Source organism: Ctenocephalides felis, unplaced genomic scaffold (assembly GCF_003426905.1).
Source record: "Ctenocephalides felis isolate EL2017-DRISC unplaced genomic scaffold, ASM342690v1 CF-g0.4_SCAFFOLD_01170, whole genome shotgun sequence".
Lineage (NCBI taxonomy): Eukaryota > Metazoa > Arthropoda > Insecta > Siphonaptera > Pulicidae > Ctenocephalides > Ctenocephalides felis.
In genome coordinates, this window is record NW_020537324.1 from 84,860,354 (window position 1) to 84,885,261 (window position 24,908).

The window sequence follows — 24,908 nt, forward strand, 5'->3', positions numbered from 1 at the left end:
TGTATAAATATAGAATTCAAAATTATCCAAAAATCATGTAAACACATCACAACCTGTCACCATCTTATCAAATCTTTTCCAAACAGACGTAATCGTTGTGTAAATATATATGTGATTTATTAATATTTATTCTATAAAAAGAATTAATTCATTATCAAACACGTCTAAATTTCATATAAAACCGACGAGATGGTTCCGTACCCGACCCAATATCAAATTCGCGCCGTTGGCGGGCCATCAAGCGCTTCAGAATTATCGTAATTGTCGAATAAAATATATACTTTATAATACATTCACATATTGTATATTAATAGTTTTAATTTTAAATTTATTACTAAATAGTTTTAATTTTTAATAAGTGGTGATACAAGATTTAGATAAGGTGAGTTACATTTTACTTGCAAAATTTAATATTTTTCTATAAATTGTGAACGCTGGGTTTTGCACTCTAAAACTAAAATCTAACTAAAAATAATATTAACAATTATTAAATTCTCGAAAGGAGAATGTTTATGTTTTGCTGCTTCTCGACGTTTCAAGTCATTATGTATCGATTGAGACCAAATTTTAAATAAACACGTGTGTGTGTGAGTCGATTTTTGATATTTTGTCCATGTGTTCTCGTAAACGGCTGCACCGATTTCAAAAATTTTAAAATTTTCCAATAAAACTTAACAGACACTCCCTTTGGTTACTTTTGGGATACGATTTCTTTAGAATTAGCAAAAAAGTGCAAAGATATTTGTAGTTGAATAATCTGCAATAGTTTACAACTAGTCTTCAGGCAAAATGCCACTAACACATAGTACTAAAACGAAACAAAAATCCGTGTAATAAAATAAAACCATCAAAAACATTGAAAATAAAAATGTGTGTTACAATTTAACATTTTTTTTACCCAAATCAAACTAACTTATATGAGAATATTATTGAAAACATACTACATGTAAAACTATATCTAAGTCACAATAATTATAGTGATATTTATTTTTTCATATTATAAATTAAAAATTACTTATTGTGACGCTTCAGGTGTAAGCGTAAGTAAAACTTCCCAAAATAATTAACATAATAAGAATGGAGCTGCAACAAACTTTAAAATTGTGATGATAGAAATTTTAAATTTTGTTTTGAATTTTTAGAATTGAACCACAGTTTTCATAGGCCTATAGCTAAAATCTCTATCATCAACCGTTAAGGCAACAATTTCTATCTTCATACAAAGCTTCATCAATTATATAAAATAATCAAAAAAAATTCTAAAGAAATTAATTGTATTTTCAAAAAACAATCTGGTCAGCTTTCGAGTTCCAACTAATGAACCTCCAGTTTTTATATTTTCAAAATCGATTCACTATTTTTCGCGAAAACGACCAAAATTTTGGGTAAAATTCTACTTTTCTTTAAAAACGACGCCATTTTGTCAATTTTTGATTATTTTTTTTTATTGTAGGTCATTTTACAGACAATATTATCTAGTTTAACGAGAATTTTGTTTTTTTTTTTAATTTCATCCACGTAGAAGGCCGGAATAACTACAGCAGTGAAGGGTCTTATTTCGCGCTGTTGGAGATCGATGTCAACTTAAAAAATATTAATTTTTTTTCTTCAAAAATTTTACTATGTATTCCTAAAACATGTGTAAATATATTCTTAAAAATTTGAAATAATTGATAAAGTTTTTTTTTTAATATAAATTCCCAAAAATCACCTTTTTTTAGGCTGTTGCACTAGATGTGCCCCTTAAATTATAACGCAAAAACTATATTGCAAAATCATCAAACAACATGTGATAAAAATGTTTCATTATAATAGTTACTATCAATACCATTACTCCGTTTCGGCTTGACGTTGAGTTCTGGGACACCCTGTATATTGCATATATGTATGTAGATGTTTGTACGTGTTCATTATCGGTATTTACATTTAATAGGAAAAGAGAACAATGTAAAGTGCGCGACCTTGCTCATTACAAAATTACTTCACTAAATCAATCAACTTCATTTTTAATCTCACTCACTACTCTCGCAACACCATTTCATTATTATTCATAAATGTCATGACGATTTATAACATTATGTATATATATACATATATACATCTCAATCTTGCAACTGCACTTCTCTTAATTACCTTAACACCTGTATGTTAATTAGTCAGTGTTTTCCTAATATCACTAATTAGAAGGGCTTTCGCATTTTGTTCAATAAATAGGAAGAAAGTTTAGGTCAATCTGATAATTAAACTAATAGAGAACTCAAATATTATTGAACTCATTTAGCTACAAGAGTCAAATTTGAGGTCTCAATTCTGAAAATTATTCTACTGAGATTTATGCTAGATAATTTAATTTAAACTAATGAAAAACTCAAATATTATTAAACTAATTTGAAACTAGTTATATATGGCATCGTGCCTTAAGGCAAATTGCTGGAACTTCCCGTACTGTAATGAAATATTCGAGAAATTTTAAAAGTTTTCAAATATACTATTACAAATATTGTAACTTTCATTATTTTTGCTATCTTGTTATATCTGAGCAAATCAAATGGAAATCATAAATCAATTTATCTCTAGAAAATTAACAATCGTCATTTCATTTCGAATTCAATTTCAAAAAAATATTTACTATAACCACCCTACGGGAAGTTAATAATTGCGAATACAATTTGAGGTCACAATTTTCTAGATGATTTAATATTTTAAAATACAATTTTATTAATATATAATAATCTGGCAAAATAACTAAAAACTTCAATTATCATTTTTCTTCAAGATTCAGTTTGCTCGTCAGTAGAGTCCTTTTTACTTAATTAGATTATTATTATTTCTGACTTTCAGAAAGTAAAGTTTATGTTTTCGCCAGAAAATCCGACACGCTAATTTTATTTTTTCTCCATTCTGAATCGTTTGATATTAAATTTATAAGTTATACGTGAATATAAAATATTTAAAATATAATATATTGATGTACAAACAATATAAAACTGAACTATTTCTCCATGACAAAATTTTAAAACATATAAATAAATCATGAAGTTAAGAAATATGAACATTTTTTATACCGTTTTTCATCGAATCATAAATGTAACCAAAGATTAAATAAAGATAAGTTATAAATCAAAATTCAGCAAATTTCTACTAAAAATTATTCAGATAATTCATTTAAACACAATTACATAAATTTAACTCTTAAGTTGATGGAAAAATTACGAAGTGGCAGAATAAATATTGGAAAAAATTCGGTCCTTTTAGATATTTGTCTAATCTTTGTACTGAACTGATACAAATTTATACATAGAAGAATTAAATGTGTGTTTATTCAAATCAATATCATCCTACAGAAAATTTCATTACTATCAATAATTTTTATCTGAAAGTAAATTCTCTCAAAACAAACAAAGTAACTACAGATCACAAATAATTCATTCAACGTCAGTAACTCGGAATTTACTAAGATTTTACTAAAAAAAAATATATTTTGAAGTGCAATTTTATTTTCTGCAATAAACTCACGATAAAAATTATAATTTGTTGCAAATTAGTGATATAAACTAGTATACTTTATTGCATATAATTATAACAATAAAGTTGAAGGAATATAACAATAGGATTTTAATAATTCATTTGAATGATTTGTGAGTTATAGTTATAGTTGTGTAATTAATGAAATGAAATAAAATTGGCAGTGAAGTGTAATATGGTAAGAGAGATATTAATTAACTTTGTTAAATAAAAATTATTGATATTAAAAATTCTATACCATACTTTATTATTATACAGTATTTAGTATAGTAGATATATTACTTAATTCTAGGATGATTTTGTTTTTAAATATACATTTCATTGTTGTACTAAATGTAGTATAAAAGTTTCAAAATCTGTTTCTTATGAAACAGTTTATTTATATAAAATATTACGAAACTTTTACAACGTATTGAAAATTTTTCAAATATTTGTAATATGATGTTCTGTAGGAACCAAATGGTTTTTAGGAAAGTAATTTCGTTTTTCGTGGCAAAAATTTTCACTATATAACTTTATTAAATTATATATTAGCCATTCTGGTCCAACACCTATTTGCCTTATAGCAGCACAATTCAAATCTCATGTAATTTTTGGGTGGTTTTCAAATTAATCTCATTAAAAAAAATCGAGTAACCCTTCCTGTTGAAGTGAATAATTTATTTTATCCAGCTTCCAAAATAATTGTTGTGTTTCTCATAAAGAATTCCTCATAAAATCTCATTAAAGAAATAGCCTTCATGTGGAGAATATATAAACTTTTGATGTGATTTCAGACTGTGATTACACAAAGTTAAATATTCAATATTATTTTCAATATAAAATTGTACTATAGGAATTCAGAACATTTTAAACAGCAATTGAAATATTAGAACTAAAAATATTGAAATGCTTTTAATTCTTATACAATTTGGCATGGTCTCATATTTAAATTTCTTGATTAAATTTTGAAAAACCACTCCGTATTTTCTCTTCAATAAAATTTTTGTTTTTTGTTTGATTAAGATTTTAATCATAATAATAATACCAATTTGGAATAGTCATTACATCATATTTGCACACATTTGTTTGGAATTCAAATTTCATATGTTCACTTTAACAAAAGTATTTTTAAAATTAAAAAAAAAACAATGCACAATAAATACAATAACGATTTTGGTGTTAAGGGTTTCAGAACAACTTAAAACAACAAATTAGTAAATCGGACTATCTGGCGAAAATTCTCTTTCGGAAGGTTGCAAATAAGAATAAAAACTTATATTTGAAATAATAATAAATATCATTATAATGAGAAGCCATAACCAAAGGGCTCGAATCATTTTATATTTATTTCATGAGTAATATATAGGATTACTTTATTAACTTCCCATAGGGTAAGTTATTGTAATCGTCCAAAAATCGAAAATGAAAATGTTTGCATTTCTCGACGTTTTGAAGGTTTCTGAACATTTTAAGGCATACCTCAGAAAAATATGTACCCATTTTTTCGTCCACGTTTTTGGGCGCACGGATCAACCGATTTGAGTAGTTTAAAAAACATTCGATCCCTATCGATAGGAAGATGTGCTGATTAGTTTTTGGCAAAGGCAGGTCCATCATAAATGGCAGTTTTTGAGAAAAATAAGCGTCCGATTTGAATGATCTAAAAAATTTTCTGCTTGTATTGACAAAAAATTGCTTTTGAGGATAAAAAAATTATTACATCTTTTTTATTTTCCATTTTTGTAATTTTGGATTAAAAATTCAAAAAATTACCCAGACTAAGCACAGTCTAAGCGCCACTCTGGTACAAATGTTTACCCAAGTGCGTTTAGACTGTTTATGGGTGAAGCACGCACGCATTTCCAATTTTGTGAAAACTATTGAAATTATTTGCAACTGCGTTTAGACTGTGACTATAGTACTTTTTCAATTTTGTGTAAATTAGGCAACTATTTTTTTAAAATTGAATTCGAAATGAAATGACGATTGTTAATGTTCTGGAGATAAATTGATTTATGATTTACATTTGATTTGCTCAGATATAACAAGATAGCAAAAATAATGAAAGTTACAGTATTTGTAATAATATATTTCAAAACGTTTAAAATTTCTCGAATATTTCATTACGGTACGGGAAGTTCTAGCAATTTGCCTTAAGGCACGATGCCATACACCACTAGTTTTATATTTATTTCATGAGTAATATATAAGATTACTTTAATAATATTAAAATCACTTGAATGGATAACATTGATTTATATATTTTACCTCTATAAATATTTTATTATATTAAATCTAGCTCCTTTACTACTTATCCTTATAAATAATTCATTCCATTAGCGTCGAGTTGTAAAATAATAAAAAGTGACTCAATGGCGATAATTAAAACCGAATCATTAGTTATTATCAAGCAAGATGATTGATAATATCGATTTATTGTTTAATTGGCGTGAAAAATATCTGCAAAGTTATTTTTTAAGATCTAGGAATTACGACAAAATTTTTTCGCTGGGATAAAGAAACATCGACGAGATCTGGATGCAGTTTTTTCTTAGGTCTTGAGGGAAAAAGATCAAGAGAGACAAAGTTATAAAAATAGTTGAACAAAATTTATTAACCAGGAAAAAATAATTGAAGTTAACTAAGTAAATTAAGTAGAAATAAGAAAGTGTTTAAAATCAATATGTTTTATTATATGTTGAAATAAAATAAAAAAGTGATAAATGTGACATTTACAAAGTATACAACGACAATCTATCAATTAATTTATATAAGATTATTAACTCAATTATTATTTATTTATGAAAAATATATTCCGATGATGTGAAAATATATTAAAGTGTGTTGTAATCAAAAAAGTTCGTGAAAATACTATTTGTGTTTGAAATGTTGAAAAAGATTAAAACTAATTTTTTTGCAGCCGTAGACAGATTGATTTTATTCATAGGAATGGTTTTACATGAAGATGTAATAATTTTCTATTGAAGTTTGAATTATTTAGATAAATGAAATAGATTAATCATAATTTTTTTTCTCATTTTTCTTCATTGTTATACAAACTGTAACTAGGTATAAGCGGCATTTTTCTTTAAAGCAAGTTGCACGAACTTTGCGATATGTGTAGATATTAGATAAAATAGCTATTTAGATGAAATTTTCAATTATTTATTTCGAAGGCAAAGTTTTTGCTGAACAATAATGATAAAATAGGCGCAGTAGTTTTGGAAAAATCTTCAGACAAAATGTCTCACAGACACAAACACACACAAATACTCTTTCCAATTTTGGTCCCAACCAAATTAAAATGCAGGAAGCCTGATTTTCTAAATATTATATATCATATTCATTCTAAAAATAATATGAGGCTAACATAATCTTTTCATACCTTATAAAATTTTATTGCTAGTTTGCTAGTTATAATTTCACTAAAAAAATGCTATAGCTTTGCATATGTGCTATAAGTATGTATATAAAAATAGTCCAAATATTATAGACGCGTTCAAAGAGTAATAAGTTAATTGAACACAAATATTAAAAACCAATTTTATCATAGACATAATAAGCTAATATGTGCAAAAGGCAAATTATTAAGTTTTTTTCAAAAATTAATTGGAATCTTTAGTGCATTTGCCCTTCCGAGCTATATTTGTTTATGGGATAATATATATTGTTAGTTTAAATCCATGCAAATTTAACTAATATGTGTATAAAAAACCTTTTCAAAAATTAATGGAAATCTTTATTATATAGCCATTTGCAATTCTTAGCTATATATGTCGAATGACTTTCTTGTCGTTGCATACAAATTGAAAAACAAACTTTTAGCACAATGACTAATATATGTAGAAGACTAATTTATTACTTCTTTGCATAAATTAATAGAACTTTTTTCATATATACTACTTATAGCGCAGACAGGTACTTGCAATTCGAGGCTTTATTTATTTCTCCGGGGCATTTCTAAGTTTAAGGGGCACACCTAGTGTGACAACCTAAAAAAAGTTTATTTATGGGAATTAAAATATAATAAAAACTAGTAAATCGATCTATTTGAAATTGAGGGTATATTCATACATGCCTTGAGAATACACAGTAAAATTTTTGAAATAAAATATCAAATATATTTAAAATGGCATGCGATATCCGGCGGAGCGAAAAAAAAGGCCCTTCACTGCTGCAGTGCTACGTGGATGAAATTTAAAAAAAAAATCTAGTTAAACTAGATAATATTGTCTATAAAATGACCTATGATAAAAATAAAAAATCAAAAATTGACAAAATGGCGGCGTTTTTTATAAAAAAGTCGAATTTTACCCAAAATTTTGATCGTTTTTGGACTGCCAACATTCGATTTTTGATCAGATCAAAAAATCGATAGTTCATTTTACGGAGAACTATATATAGAACATGTAAAAAAATTAGATAGTGATCTGAACATTTGTTGTTGAGTATAATCGCTGCAGCAAATTCGGAAAATGCTGTTTCGGGAAAAACGCGTTCAAAGATAAAATGATTGTTATACTATATACTGTATATATACTCTTTAAATGGCTATGACTCAAAAACTATTTAAGATATCGATATAAAATTTTGGTACGTTATTTTTAAAGGTATAACCAATCGAAATATGTAAAAATTGAAAATTCGATTTTTTGAAAATTTCACACAAGGTGTGCCCCTAAATCCAAATTTCATTTCGAATAAAATGATTTTTTCAGAGCCCGATCGTCCCGGCCGGTGATAACAGCGCAACGCCCAGCAGAGACTTAGCATCGAGCGCCCTCGTCGGTTCTCAACCCCTGGCCAAATCGAATTCATTCCGAACGCAGGAGACAGCCACTCTCAACCCTATTCGGCATAGGATGGTACAGACTGACCCTGGGCCCAGGCGTTTGCTTAGTAAGATAATAATAATAGTCGAGCAAATAAATATTCACTCATAATCATACTTTTACTATTGCTTTCCCAGACAGTGACGTTAAAGACGACCAACCACAGTCAACGAATGATGAAATAAGCCCATCCACAACTGCTCCAAGTTCAAACGTGAATGAAAGCAATGGAAACCTCACCGAATCACAACCCTTAAGCCAAAATACTTCAACAAATACTCCATTAGAAACATCAAATACCTCACTAGCAGAAAGCAGCAGTACCAAGTCAGCTGCAGACGTTAATAATAGTAAACAAAACACGGATACTCAAAGTAAAGATGGCCTGAGTCCTTTACTAAAAAGGGATTTGACGGCGTCAACAAAATTCCTAAAGAATATTAGTCAGTTAGAATTGAAAGGTCAGGATGATGGAGAAGATAAAAATGAGTTGAAGGACCAGACGGAGGTCAGTCAACATGACTTGACTGACTTGACTAGTCAAAAAACATTGACTGATCCGACAACATTGGTTACTAGAGCTAATGACAACAGTAGCAAAAAAAGTTCATTAAAGCTCAAAAATGGTGGTTCCGTTAATTCAGACAAAAGGTATTAAAAAATAAAATTATCTAGTTATTTTGAATAACTTATCATATTTTTATTATTTTGTAGGGGTAAAAATGACCCAGAAAAGGGTCAAAGCGATCCGTCCAAGAAAATTGCGGCGGATTTTGAAACAGCCATAGATATGACTGGATATGGAAAATTCCATTACGCCCTGCTGGCGGTAAGTATTAAATTATTATTAATAAAAACAAACAATAATTCTATATTAAATATTCTATTCAGGTTTGTGGTTTTGTATCCACGAGTGAAGAAATGGACGTAATCTCAATGTCATTTATTCTACCATCAGCCCAATGCGATTTGAAATTAAATACGCACACTAAGGGTTGGTTGAATAGTATCATATTTATAGGTAAATATAAAATTTCATAAATTGTACAAATAGCTGATTGTGGATTATTAACTTCCCGTAGGGTAGTTATAGTAATGAGCCGAAAATCGAGAATGAAAACTTTTCTGAACATTTTGGCATACATCAGAAATGTGTCCGCATTTTCTCGTCCACGTTTTTGGGCGCACGATTTGAATAGTTTAAAAAACATTCGATCCCTATTGATAAGGAGATATGCTGATTAGTTTTTGGCAAAAGCAGGTTCAGCCATTTCAAAGATACAGACCTAAATGTGCAAAAAATGGCAGTTTTTGAGTGAACCAAGCGTCCGATTTGAACGATCTAAAAAACTTTCTGCTTGTATTGATAAAACAACTGCTTTTGAGGATAAAAAATTCTTACATCTTTTTTTTATTTTCCATAAAATATTTTTGTAATTTTGGATTAAAAATCGAAAAAATGACCCAGGCTAAGCACAGTCTAAGCGCCACTCTGGTACAAATGTTTACCCAAGTGCGTTTAGACTGTTTATGTACTTTTCCAATTTTGTGAAAACTATTGAAAAATGTGAAAATGCAATTTGCCTTAAGGCACGATGCCTACACCACTAGTTTATTATTATTATCATCTCATAGGTATGATGTTTGGTGCCTATCTGTGGGGCTCCCTAGCAGACAGCGTAGGACGCAAAAGGGTCCTCATAGCAATTTCGTTCATGAACGCCCTTTGCATAGTAGCCAGTTCATTTTCACAATCTTATGGACTATTTATGTTATTCAGATTTCTAAACGGAGCTGCGTAAGTATTACTAATTAAAATAATGAGTTTGTGAATAATTTGAAAAAAAAAATCATTTATTCCTACAGTTTAGGAGGAAGCGGTCCTGTAATTTGGTCATATTTCGCCGAATTTCAACCAAAAGCAAAAAGAGGTTCAATGCTTAGTTCAATGGCAGCCTTTTGGACCTTGGGTAATCTTTGTGTAGCAGGTTTGGCTTGGGCCGTTATACCCCAAGCCAGTTTAGGTAAGTTTTAAATAACAAAATCCCATATTTGCATGCATAATGAAATTAAAATAATCTTACTTTGTATCAGGATATCACGGAATCCATTTCACATATAACTCATGGCGCATATTTTTGTCATTGTGTGCTGTTCCATCATTAATTGTAGCCGTGCTGCTGTTCTTTCTGCCGGAGTCTCCAAAATTTCTCTTGGCCAGAGGTAAACAAGAAGAAGCCCTGGAAATATTCAGAGGTTAGTCTGTAAATGAAGATTAAGTAGTTGAAGCATATGTTAACTTCAGACACAACATTAAAAATTGTATATATGTAAAATTGTAATTAATGAATACCTTATTTTTAATTCTATTCAATCTTCCAAGTCATCTCTAGCTAGCTTGGTATATGTGTTAACATCTGAATGCATTATAAATATGGACTTTTTACAGAAGGCAACAACATATCATTATAATGTATCTAAAAATAAGAAAATACAATTTTAATAATTATTAACTTCCCGAAGGAGAAGTTTATGCTTTCATAAAAAAATCCGATTCGCTGGTTGTGTTTTCTCGACATTTCAAGTCATTCTGAATCAAATGAGACCAATATTTGAAAAAAGTATGTGTGTGTGTGTAAATCGCAGAAAAGTGAAAAATTTTTCGTCTACGTTTTAGCCCGCAATTATGAGTCGATTTTGAAAAACCGATCGAAAGATATTGTTTGAGAATCGTGCTGATTAGTTTTTGGTAAAAATCGGCCGGGCCGTTTTTTTGTAATAAAGTTTAAAAAAAAAAATTCGACGATTTTTATGATTTTTTTGACGGTAGATGCCATAGTCTTGTAGATCATACTAAAATATTACGGCCCTACGACAAGTCGTTTAATTTTAAAAATTCTTCAAAGTTTGCAAACATTAGTATTGTTCTTTTGGGATTTGTCAAAATTAGACCTTTGATCGACGTTTTCTCAAAAACGTCTGAACCCATTTCAGAAATTTAAAAGCCATTTAATGTATCTCAATAAGGTCTATCGTTTGTAAGTTTTGTGAAACGATCTGCCTAGTCGTTTCTTTATAATTTGAAAAAAAAGTGTTAAACTTTTCGTCCACATTTAACCTCAAACTACCGAACCGATTTTAAAAAATCAAAAACTGCTCGAAAGATATTAGTAGGGAATGATACTGATTAGTTTTAGGTGAAAATCTACCGAGCCATTTTCTTGTAATCAACTGTTGAAAAAAAAATTAAGCCAATTTTTATGGAACTTTTTTGGCGATATATATCATGGTCTTATAGAACTTGCTAAAATATTACGGCCTTACGACAAGTAGTTTAACTTAAAAATTCATCAAAGTTTGAGAAAATGAGTAGTTTTTTTTGACGTTTGTTAAAATTAAAATTATTGGATTTACTTGGTATAACGATAGAGTACTTGGTCATACTTTGATCAACATGGTAAACCATTAAAGTCTTACGGTAACTGGTTCAATTACAAAAATGGTTGATTTTTTAAAAACTTGCTTTTAGAAAATACTCCGAGTTAACGTTTTCGTTCGTTCATTTTCAATTATGTGTAATAAATCCACTCGAAATAATTTTAATCGCTTATAAATTAATATATTTATTATTGACTAAGTCGATTATTTACACATTTCGGGAAGTTCATGTAACTTGCCTCAAGGCAAAATACCAATACCAACTAGTTAAAATATAAAATGCAGACAAAATAAAAGATGATAAAATACACAAATTTTAACTAACGTAATTCAAGTTAGTTAATACGAAACATTTTATAACCTTCTAGCGTGACATTGCGTACGAAACTTGCACATTCGTTCTGAGGCAAAAATAACGTATACAACTGAATTCAATAGTTTTTCACAATAAAAAAATAATGATGACTTTTTCTTTCTTTTCCAGGCATTTTCCACACAAACACTGGAAAGCCGCGCGATCAGTTTCCAGTTTGCGAATTGATACCCGATGAACCATCGCCCGGCCAAACGCCGCAACAGCGATCGCTCACGAACTTGTTCCAACATAACGACGCCCAAGAAACGAATAATCAAATTAAATCAAGCGGAGATTTAATTAAATCAGCATCGAAAGAAAATGTTATCATGTATTTGGATGCTAAGAAGCAGGAAAACGTTGAAATTTCTTACAACTCCGATAAAATGAAGATCGGAAAAAATAAAAGGAAAGGAAAGTATAGTCGGATGTTGTCAGACATGGCTGAGAACAGCAAGCAGTTGTTCAGACCGCCAATTTTAAGATTCACATTGATATCGATAACGATCAACTTCACGTTTCACATCGGGTAAGAGTTTTACCTCCTTTTTTGAAATAATGAAACAGATAAAATCTTAACCCATTTTTTTCATTTTTTAGTTACTATGGTCTGATGATGTGGTTCCCAGAGCTCTTCAACCGTTTCGACGAATACACACGCCACCATTTAACTGACGGAAACGAAGTAACAGCCAATGTTTGCGAAGTAACCAACTTTGTAGTTTCACGTCATTTGGATCAACACCATGACGACTTTGGAGTCACCAAGGGGGCCTCCGGCCCAGTCTGCGACGACGTCATTCCTGCTGCTGTGTTCCTGGAGTCCCTCATAACTGTCGCAGCAGCCATTCCCAGTAATATAATTGCAGTCATAGGAATGGATAGACTTGGCAGAAAATTCTTCTTAGGTAGTTAAAGATAATTATTTAAAATTCAAAGGATGTGGTGGTAATAGACATTTTTTTCCATTGCAGTTTTCAGTACTTTTACATCAGGAGTGTGTGCAGCCTGCATGTTCTTTGTTTACAATAAACGTCACAATTTAATCGTGTCTGCAGTCTTCAGCTCTGTTATATCTTGTGGAAATGCAGCGTTGGACTGTCTTATCACCGAGGTGTTTCCAACAAATTTGAGGTAAAATTCGAACTCATAATTTATAACTCTCCATTAAAATCTTCTCTCTTATCTATTTCCATATAATCTCTTCATTTGTAGGGCTACTGGTGTGGCAATATCTATGGTAGCTGCTCGACTTGGAGGCATAATTGGCAATGTGGTAATTGCAACTTTATTAGACATGTATTGTCCAGCCCCGACATTTATTGTAGCACTACTATTGGCTGGAGGTGGTCTGATGTGTCTATTTTTGCCTAACACGACCAGGGAACCACTTTCATAAGAAAATCTCATCGTATAACAGTCGGGCGATATAATAAATATATTTATTCTTCTGCTCCATCCCAAAAACTTGATTTTGAAATTTAAATACTTATAAAATAATGAGTCTTTTCTTATAAAAATGTATATAAATAATTATCCTAAAGTCGTTCATTAATTATTTCATTAATGATGACTTCGTTATTAATTAATAACTAAAAATTAATAAAACAAAAAAAAAAAATATATATATATATGCCACATCTGTAAATGAAAACGAATTATAATATAACATAAGATATCTTAAAAAAAAACACTAAAATTTTTTATATTTATAAAATTTAAATTAATAAATTCCTTCATATTAATTCCATTAAATCGTCTAAGTCTTCTCAATAGTTTAGTATATAATATGTGAATGTATTATAAATATGTATTTTATTCATAAGGCAACAACTAAAGGCGTCTTTATAATATACCTAAAAAAAATACAAAAATATAAAAATACTTGCCAAGTAATATTTTAATAAGTAATAAGATAAGTGGGAATAAAAAATATTTGTGTTAATGGTTTAAAATTTTGGTTATTCACATAATTTTAGAATTGATTCATGTTGAATGTATGATGTAAAATTTCCCTTTAATTTAAGAATAATAGTTCTTTATTTGTTTAATTTCAATGTAGTTGATGAAATAAATTAAAAATGATAAAAATATACGACTTTCACTATTATTTACTACTTTGACTATTATTTAGACTTTTACTATGTTGTTCAATAATTTATTTCAAATCAGTATACATTTATACATAAATATATAATACAACCATGATAAAATTTCAAATGGACTTATCGACAATAAAACTTATTAATTATTTTATTCATATATTAATTGAATTTGTGACTAGGTAGTACTTAAGTAAATAGAATAATATTTCGTTTATATTGTGAGTTGGATTATTGCAAGAAAAGATAAATTGTTAATTGTAGGTGATGTTTGCCGACAAAAAATATATATTTAATTTAATTTTTACTAAACCAATATTCATCAAAATTACACATTCAAGTACAAGCATATTTTATGTAATTAATTTCCTTTATCCAAATTCACAGAATTTCTATTTACACATTAAATTTTCTCTACATAAGTAAATCATCTCACAATAATAAATATTTAAATTAAATTTATTTATAAATATTTTTATTCCGTTTAACGGAATATTCACAATCACAATCGTTAAGTACACATTAACGGCTGCTTAAAATATTATTTATATGATCTTGAAGATCTATTAAGTAGTTAAATGAATTTAATTAAAATAACACATTTTGAAATCACATTGATTATTATTTGTACAGAATAAATTTAAGTATTTGGCACAGCTTAATTATATATAACTTTTATCGTTTGAAGTTTCAGTAATGACTTGAATTTAAACTTGTATCATTCTAGTACATTTAACTTTAATTAAATATTTATCTAACATATTTAACATTAATTAAAACATCTTTTTACCATGATCTTTTAAATATTCATAATTTGTCGATAAACTTTTCATCAACTTTCATTTAAACAATGCAAAAAAAATTCGCGCTTTTATATTATTAATATACTTTACCATTTATTATTTATAATTATCTATATAATATGACATTTTTCTACTACATGGTCCATTTATAATATATATAAAGATTTGGCTTAAGTATTTAGACAGAAGAAGGCTAAATATTCTTGAATCTTCTAGATGTAATAATTGGTTATACATTTTAATTTTCATCATCATATAACCCTGTTTTTTTGGTCGAATTAGCTTTTTAAAAAACAATACAGTATTGACCAAATGACATGCCAATCGATAAAGTTTAAACTTTGTTTTTTACAGTAGATAATAAATTAACTGCATAAGATTTTGTTATAAATCGTTTGTCATTTTTCCATGTTCTATCAAGAATTGAATGTGAGTAATATTCACCGATAGATTTATTTAATAATAAAGAGCATAAACGTGGTAGGAATTTCTGATTATTATTTATGCACTTTATTAACTTAATATGTATTTTCTATATCTCAGTCAGACAGTGGTGCCTGGTGTAAGAGATTTTGGAAAAAACATATTCTATTTGTTCAATAATTATAATTCTCCATTAATTTTTTCCTAAAACTATTTCACTTATCTAACAAAGGCATTGCACTTTCGTCCTTGACGTGCTGTTGCGTTTTCCTCAAATTATTATTATTATTGTTCAAACTTAATTTATTTTTCAATATGCTATGAGTTTCTGAAAAAATCCTTTCACCCTCATTACCCGCCAGGCTTTTTTCATCTTCACAGCATGCTCCTTTGTGTTCATCAAAATTCTGACCCGTGTCGTTGTATTTTTGACTATTTATGTTTTGCAATTCTAAATTCTCAAAATTTAAATGCTTGGGCGATGTAAATTTCTTCGGTGTGATGTTGCCATCTAAATTTTGTTTATTTTGATCACAATTGGGAATAGATATAGGTTCTGATTTTGGACGATTTGGATCATGTGGGTTTTTGTTCCAGTCTCCTTGCGTGGTAAAGTTAACATTTTTTAAATCTTCTGCAGATTTAGGTTCAAAAAAGTCTTTTCTACTTTGGGATATCTTGGTGGGCTCATAATTAGCACTGTAACTTCTAATTTTTTCTGTTTTATTCACTCTGGCTAAATTCTTATCAAACTTGAAATCTTCTTCACCAGGTCCGCTGCACACGATTTCTGGAGTCGCCAAACCAGGAAATCTTACGCATTTATTCTTGTGTTTAGTTGAAGTTTCATCATGTATTTCGACTTCACAAAAATCGTCCTTGGTGAAGAATTCTAAATCGCAAATATCTTGTGGGTTTTCCAAGTCACTTTTTGAATCCTTAACATCAATATTTTCCAAAACAGTCTTCTCACTCGTTGCATTTTGAATGCTGGTATCAGTCGAGGGAGGTATTGGGGCTTCTCCCAAAAGCCAATATGTAATCATGGGTGGTTTGCCCTGATTCAAAAACAAACACTTATTGTAAATAAATAATTACTGGAATTGGTAACATTTCCATGCTTCAAGCGACATGATAATGATAAAATTCTGTGATGATTTCAGGACACTGACACAAGAAATATAATGATAAATGAAAATGTGGTAAAGTTCTCCCAAATCCTATGGATAATTTTTGGAATTGGTGAATTGTTCATGCTTTAAGCAACATGCTTGTCGAATGATCCAAAAGATGATGATCCAGTTTTGAGATAACACTGACACATGATTTAAAAAATCATAATAATAAACTAAGGTATAGTGAAATTAACCGAATAATGAAGTTAAATATTTAGTAATGATAATGATAGAGTTTTATGATGACACAAACGTGTGGAGAAATAAATCCTATTTACTTTCCGAATATCGTGTGAAATGTTTGAAAATGTGATGATTTAATGATTAAAGCAGCATGCTAAATGACAATTTAATGACGGTTTTAGCACACATAAACATCAACTAAATATACACATTCACTGACAAATGTCAATCCTTTTCCATAAAGTGCAAATTTACTAAACGCAACGAAATCAAACCGTTCAGTGCAAAAAAACAAATATGCAGGCAACAATGCATTACAAAAAATTGCTCTTACCTTCATGCTGACTTCTCCTCTTTCCTGCAACAAAAATCCGCCCATGATGTCCAACAGACGTTTTGTGAACGGACTGACATGTATTTTTAGTGGTTCACCATGCGATTCCATTCTTGATGCAGTATTTACAGTGTCACCGAAAAGGCAGTATCGGGGCATCACTCGACCCACCACTCCAGCCACACATGGACCTAAGAGGAAGAGATATTTCAATAACTATATCCAAAAAGGAGTACACCATTCTATATTGGTTGTAACTGTATACCTGATAACAGTCTTAACAATTACTGAATGTTTTTGATATAAGTATAATATGAAAAATTGTTAAAGAAAATTGAATCTAAAATGAATCTAATAAATAAAGGCAGTCCATTATCCCTTTACCTGTATGAATTCCGATTCTGAGCAACAGTTTTTCGTCCCTCCGATGTCGAATGGTGAATTTGTCTACAGCGCCGAGCAGGGCCAGGGCCATGCGGGCAATTTCGGAAGCGTGTCTGCTGCCGTTCCTGGTTGGCAGACCAGAAACAACCATATAGGCGTCGCCTATCGTCTCCACCTGGACGGGGTAAAATAAATAATTAATAAGTTCATCAATGCTGTCTATGTGTAAACTAGAGTTGCATAGCATCAAAAGTTAGAGGCTTTCAAACTACATTAATTTTATTTATATCTATTGAAAGATTTTGAAAATCAAAAAAATTAACACAAAATTTATCAATCATACTAACAAATTAGTCATAAGTAGAATCTTCTTATATATAAAAATGAGTCGCAAAATGTGTTGGTAAGCGCATAACTTAACAACGCATGGACCAATTTGGCCAATTCTTTTTTTTAAGAAAAAATCGAATAATTACCAAGAAAACCCTAAAAACAGCCCTTTTCTTTTTCACATACAAATGTTTTCTAACTAAAACGTAGAATCAATTTGAGCTTTATTACTATTATATATAAGATTCATATTAAATTACAAGCACTCACTGTATACTCCTCCTAAACGATTATTCGGATTTTAATAAATCTTTGTGAAGTTTGTTAAGGAAATTTTCTAGGATGTATGTGATTATAAAGTACTGGAATGTATGTGCAATATTGTAGAAATAAATGGAAAAAATTGCAAAAAACGACATGTCATTGTTTGCATTGAAAACAAATGAAAACTATCATCTGCCAAAAATTTCAATTTACTTATAAACCTAGACAATATTAGAATGTGTATAATAAATTTATGATTATAAATAAGAAAAATGAAATGCCTACATTATTATTGCCAAAATGCAGCTGAGATGTGCCAGAAATTAAAACAATATAAGATGCAGTTTATGTATGGCAGATTAAATGATACACATATAAACAGGATATGACAAATTAATTCACTTAAAATATGAAATTAAGTATTAATCAGAGCCGGTCCTACTTTTAATGCGATGTATGCGAAAAATACGAGCGCACGCCTTAGGGGGCGCCAACACAAGATTCGGATATTAAATTTTCAATATAGTTTTTTTTCAATATATAATTTCTTTGCATCTTTTACTTTCCACAACATTTTTGAAATTCGTAAAAATTTCACTTAACAACAAATGGGAAAGTAATGATGAATACATACAATTCGGACCTCACGATATCGATTAGGATAAGTTTAAGATGCAATTTTGGATATCTTGAATAATAAAAAATTAAATTAAATTAATCCAACGTGAAGTACCAGTGTTATGTTATGGTTATGGTTATGTTATACCGTTTAAAAGACTTCAACTTCCAATATAGTGTGAGAATTGAGACTCATCATTTTATTTAAAGCAGTTCTGCATTTAACATCGCTCATCTATTATTATAAATGTATATGCATTTTGGCGTGAAGAGTAATTTAAAACACAATAATTATTATTTTTAGGTAAACGGTAAATATTAGTATATTATATTAAAAAATTGTAGACATAACATAAGTACAGGACAACGTCTGTCGGGTCATCTAGTTATATAATACAATCCATAATAACTGTCCATATGTATTAAAAGTATATATGTGCAAATCTGTTTAAAATAATACATCCTTTTCCGCCTTAGTTCGACGATAAGATTCTCTTTCGTCAAATAAGATATTTCTACCAAATCGGCTTAGGGAATTATTGTAAATAAAAAATAATATGAATGTGTCCTTTACCCTCACCTTATAAACATCGAAGTTTTCGATAATGGAATCAAAACAAGAGTAGAGGTCGTTCAAAAGGTCCACAACTTGCATGGGCGTGCTTTCGGCCGACATTTTAGTAAAGCCGACGATGTCGCTGAAGTAGACGGTCACCTCGTCGTAAGTTTCGGCCGCCACTGCGCCGCCCGAAATCAACTGGGACGCCACTGTCCTGAGAAAGGAGAATGTATAATAATTAGGAATTTATTACAATAATTCTTATACACCATTTTAATTTATAATTAATAAATAGATATCTGAAAAATTATCAACACTCCTTTTAAAAAAATGAAATCAAAATCATATAGTCTGTTAATTTTCAGCACAATTATTTCTTCATATTTCGACAATTACAATTAATTGTTTTAACAGAGTTTGCAAAAAGTTTTTTTTTTAAATAGCAGCAAATGGAGAAGATGCTTTTAGAAAATACAAATATCATCAGCTGAAGGAAAACCATACAGTGTGTATATGAAACATAATATGTAATATGAAACTTTTATATAAGTTGCTTTCTTCTTGCCACAAGAGGTTTATAAAGTTTTATAACACACATGTATATATATATATATATATATATATATATATATCCATATATGTCGTACAATATTATCGACATGAATAGTTGGCTTTGGGGCAATAGTTTTCTTGTTAAGAAGTAAAACTTCCTAAAACTTTAATTAAGTTCTACTGTCGTTATGAAGCTCACGAGACAACTATATTAATGATTGCAACTGAATTAATTGATGAAAACAATCACACTTATGAATAAACGATTAAATGAATATATGAATATTTGAATAAATTGTTTCAAAATATTTCAATTTCCCACTCTACAGTACCTGTTGCTAGAGAACCCCCTGTGCCCCCTGGACGATTACACATTCCAAATAATTTCCATTATGTTTAAAATTAATTAAAATAGTTGCGAAATCATTCCAAATAAACTTTGTCTCTCTCATGTAAATTATTCATATGCACGAAAATGAATTTAATTGCTAATGACACGAATAATATTTCGTTGTAAATAAATATTGATGTTTCATATATGGATCGTCACAAAATTGTGCAACCGTATATTTTATAAATAATTTTATGAAAAGATTTGTAATATACTTACTTAGGAAGTAGCTGATAAAGCAGCTCTTCGCACTTTCTTTTTTCCTCGAAGTAATCCCTGGTCCTCTCTTCTACCAAAGTCTCCAAATTATTCGCATATTGCTCCATACGAGACAGTAGGTTGTCCAGGATATTTCCACTCTCCTGGTCCCTAAATAGAAATATTAATTAATAAGAAATAATTCTATATTATATAGGAGGTATCTGCTTTAACGTGAACGTTGTTTATTAAATGTTAATGTTGCCATAAATTTCAAAAATATATTAAATAGATTAAAATCCAAGTACTTTATCATATGCTCTGTGATATTTTCTTCCTCGAACGTTCTACATTTCCCGAATAATTTCCATTAGAGAAATTGTAACCCGATGCCAAACTTTTTATCATAACTAACTCAATTTTGAATCGGCCAATCTGCCAATAAGCCAATTTTCACTTGGCAACTATAACTAACTCTCTCTATATAAAAGCTCCCAATTCATGGTTATTAAAGTTAAATAAAAAAAAAACTTTAGTCGAATAGAAAGTTAGTTATGAGAGACTGCTATCTGTAGGTCGAAACGTGATGTGATTCTAAAATCGCAATAAAAACTGAGACATACATTCTGGATTGAGATTTTAGAATTAAATATATAAATATGTATGTATCTACTTGAATCAAAATCAAGTAAAACTAAAATTACTACTGTTCGATATCAAGCTGGCCAAAATCGGTACCAAACCAAAAGTTGCAAGGCAAAGTTTTTACTACTAAGTCATGACAGCACTTTTAACAGAAGATTATTCTCAGAATAGGGTAAAATAATATTTCCACTGCTTAGCAAACAATCTAATTATCTACTATCAAAAGAAGCAAGATGGGAATAGAATTTCATAAATCTGAAACCTTTATGAAGAATGAAGAGTACTGAAATGCTTGTGAATAAATAAATATTTTATAAGTTCTTAAAAATGTAAAACGTAGAACTACACATGTCTCATCTTCCTAAATAAAAGCTGAACATGATTTTAATAAATATCGAAAAACTAGGGGAAAAATTCGTTAGTTTATAAAGTGTAAAATTTATAAAAGAGTTATCCAGTATTGTAAGGCTGAGGCCACCATATACCGGTGATCAATACTCACAAAAACTATTTGATATTCACAATAAAGCGTCGGCATTATTTATAACGATATAGGTCGTTTATTATTTGGCGGAAGGATTAACAGGACGCCGACCGGATGAGGTGACAACACATGCGAAGAGACAAGGTTGGCCAACCTGAATCGAGTTACCGCCTAAAGCGCGATATTCAAAATTGAATTGAACGTTTGAAATTGTATAGAAACTTTGAAGTTTGAACTATATTACTAAGATACATATTGGGTGGTGTAAAATGAACAGAAATTTAAGCAGCTATGAGAACATCTTAGCATTTTTTACTTCAGATAAGCCAAATAGTAATATACAACTGCTATTTTATTTATTGTGAAATTGTTTAGATATCTTCGAAAACTAATGCTGACTGATTCATCTGCTAAAAGAATCATACAAATACAATTCTCATCTAATATATTATACTTTGCACAGAGGAACCACTAAAATGCATTCAATATAGTCTATTATTAGCTTGTACATTAGTTTATACTATTATATAACAAGATTATATGTACAAGATTTTATAAACAAGACGTGCATGGTATTTTTCTTTTAAGCGGGGTGCAAAAACTTTCCAAAATGTCTAAAAAAATCGACTGAAAATGTCCTGAAAGCGCGCATAATGCATTTTTTTAAATAATTAAATCACTTTTGTGCAAGCCTATACTATTTTAAAATGTTCGTAAAGACCACGAATCCCATTCATATAAAAGTTTAATCAAACAATTACAAAGAAATTTTATTACACATATGCAGACTTTTTCCAATCATGGTCTTAAACGATTCAAAATGACTTGAAACGTCAAATCAATATTTGTGGCGTTCATATTCTTCGAAAACTAAATCGCTTCAAATTTTCTATCAACCTACATTTGCTTCAAAATACTGTGTAATTTATTTGTATCAATATTTGTAATGCAAATTGAAAAATACATAACAAAACGTACAGTTTTATGTGTACTGAATTCCACATTTTATATTCCGTATTTAAATTCCAATTCTACGAAATCTCATTAAATATTTTATTAATTTTTTTTCTACCAATTTAGTATTTTCAATCAACTTTTATAGGAATTGAATAAAATCAATCAGAATACAAATTCTAAGTGGGAGTATAAAATTGATTTGTTTACTTCGACATAAATATTATTATTATTATCATTCGACATGAATTCTCTCCACTTTTATCGTGGTCTATAAATGTAAATGGATCCATCATGTATAATATTTATATTTATATATTCATGATATTCAAAATAAAATCCATCGTCGTCGGCGTAAAATATGTTTTTCAAAATGTCAATCATTCGCTCGTCGCCCTCGGCTAATGAAAACGAATGAAATATTCATATTTATATAATTCAGTTCACATATGGTGTATTATATATAGTATAAATTATAGGGGATGTATTTTGTAAAAACCAAAGTTACTCATCTTTAATGAATCGAAAAAAAATTCGCAAAAAAATCGAAAATGAAAATTTTTATATATCTTTACATTTCAGGGGTTTCTGAATATTTTGGCATACCTTAGAACAAAATGGATGCATGTGTGTGTGTATGTGCGTGCGTGTGTGTGTGCGGATAAAAATGTTCGTCGACGATTTCGGGAACACGGATGAAGCGATTTGAATAATTCAAAAAACATTCGATTCGTATTGTTAAGGAGACGTGCTTATTAGTTTTTGGCGAAGGCAGGTCTAGCCGTTCCGAAGATATGGGGCAAAAAGTGCCAAACACGGTAACTCAGTTTTTAAGAGAACGGAGCGTCCGATTTGAATAATTCAAAAAACATTTTATTTGTATTAACAAGGTGCAGAATTGATATAATTTGAAATATGAAGGCAGGTCTAGCGGTTTCGGAGATCTAGTAAAAAAAAGTAAAAAAAATGTCATCTGGCCGTCTAAAATGATCATTAGACATATGCACATCAAAATATCAGATATTTTAAAGAGATTTTAACAAGTATAAATTTTGTTCATATTCCTTTAAATTCCGTACCAATGTTTATCAGTTAGACGGCGACGCGGCGCTTCAATATTTCGTCTCTATGCAGTTAAAAGTAGTACGATTGATTTGAAAAAAAGTTCAGAATTTCCAAAATATTTCAAAATAATTTTTTTTTCAGTCTTTTTTTTTTCGAAAAAAGTAAATTTTTGTCAAAAATTTATATTTTCTCAAAAATCTAATTTTTTCAGAGTAATTTTTTTTCAAAAATGTTAATACTTTTTTTAAAAAAATAATTTTTGGTACGGAAAGTTCCAGCAATTTGCCTTAAGACACGATGCCATGCGACCCACTAGTTGAATTTGAAATTGTAAATCCTTCCGAACGATATAAGATGAAAATCGTGCAGTATGGGTAAAGATCGGTCAAGCCGTTTCTTCAAAATTAATTGTTGATTTCTTTTCTTTACAATTATGTTGAACGTTTGTATGATGAAACAATTTATAGTCTGAAGAAACATCCTTAAATATTATAGGCCTACGAAAAGTGGTTTTTTATCAAAATTTGAAATAATGAACCAAGCTCTCAAAACATTTAATTTTTATCAAATTCTCTAACATTTAACACTTACTTGTTTAATCTCCTCACAGTGCTCTTGAGACTATTAAAGTCGGGCCTATGATTGGGGTCCTCGCTCCAACAATGATTCATTATCTCCGTCAGTTGTTGTTCGGTGCCCTCGACGATTGTGGGTCTTACGAGGGCGCCCCCGGCTTGCTGAGGGCGCTGCTGCAGGGCATTGGGGCCGTGACCGCCCGACGCTCCGCTGTTATGATTGTGATAGAGAACGGCGCTGTTGGGAGACACGGAGCCCCCGAGCGGATTGGGGGACCCAGGGCTGGAACCGAGGGATGAAGTTTTGGGGCCGCGCCTTACGCCTTCGACGATCTCTGGAAAAAAAGATAAATATTATTTTTAAATAAAAAATTAATTCATCATTTAAAAATGAAACTATTCTATGAATTAAAAATATATTTTTTTTAATATTTAGCAATAAAATCATTTTCTACAAAGCTGTTGTATAAAATTAAATTTATGTTCAAAATTATAATTAAATTATGGTTGTAATTAGTGTATTCCCATGACGAGTATATTCGTCAATCACAGAGCAAGTTGAGAAATAGCAAATGCCAACACCAAACTTTACTTCTTTGGTTAACATAAGCATATGCAACATATGTAATTTAAGTTCTAACCAGTATTAAATTCCAAAAAGATAATAGTTTTTAAGGTAAAAAGTGAATTCCTTTAATATTTGAATATCAAACAGTGTATAAATGAATAATTTTTTT

The 24,908-nt window shown here is 29.6% G+C and overlaps 2 protein-coding genes across 4 annotated transcripts in view; one reads left to right on the forward strand and one right to left on the reverse strand.

Annotated features, from left to right (window-relative positions):
• Positions 1 to 203: 203 nt before the first annotated feature.
• Positions 204 to 14,216, forward strand: LOC113368123 (synaptic vesicle glycoprotein 2B-like). The gene is made up of 12 exons (XM_026609687.1): positions 204 to 382; positions 8,226 to 8,406; positions 8,477 to 8,990; positions 9,054 to 9,168; positions 9,231 to 9,360; positions 9,975 to 10,137; positions 10,206 to 10,363; positions 10,434 to 10,595; positions 12,262 to 12,661; positions 12,733 to 13,040; positions 13,107 to 13,266; positions 13,348 to 14,216. Exons 2-12 carry the CDS (start codon positions 8,370 to 8,372, stop codon positions 13,529 to 13,531), a joined length of 2,331 nt encoding a protein of 776 aa, XP_026465472.1. The 5' UTR covers positions 204 to 382; positions 8,226 to 8,369; the 3' UTR covers positions 13,532 to 14,216.
• The window catches only part of LOC113368122 (atrial natriuretic peptide receptor 1-like), a 107,180-nt gene continuing 92,717 nt past the window's right edge, over positions 10,446 to 24,908 (reverse strand). For 2 of the 3 annotated variants that reach the window (XM_026609685.1, XM_026609686.1), the window contains exons 19-24: positions 24,188 to 24,506; positions 20,470 to 20,619; positions 19,329 to 19,521; positions 17,537 to 17,711; positions 17,153 to 17,343; positions 15,183 to 16,518 (exon numbers count right to left, since the gene is read on the reverse strand). In XM_026609685.1, the coding sequence (XP_026465470.1) occupies positions 15,676 to 16,518; positions 17,153 to 17,343; positions 17,537 to 17,711; positions 19,329 to 19,521; positions 20,470 to 20,619; positions 24,188 to 24,506 (1,871 nt within the window). In that variant the 3' untranslated portion in view covers positions 15,183 to 15,675. Of the gene's footprint in view, positions 10,580 to 10,692; positions 10,817 to 15,182; positions 16,519 to 17,152; positions 17,344 to 17,536; positions 17,712 to 19,328; positions 19,522 to 20,469; positions 20,620 to 24,187; positions 24,507 to 24,908 lie in introns of those variants that run through there. The other variant, XR_003366345.1, reaches the window with a different exon arrangement.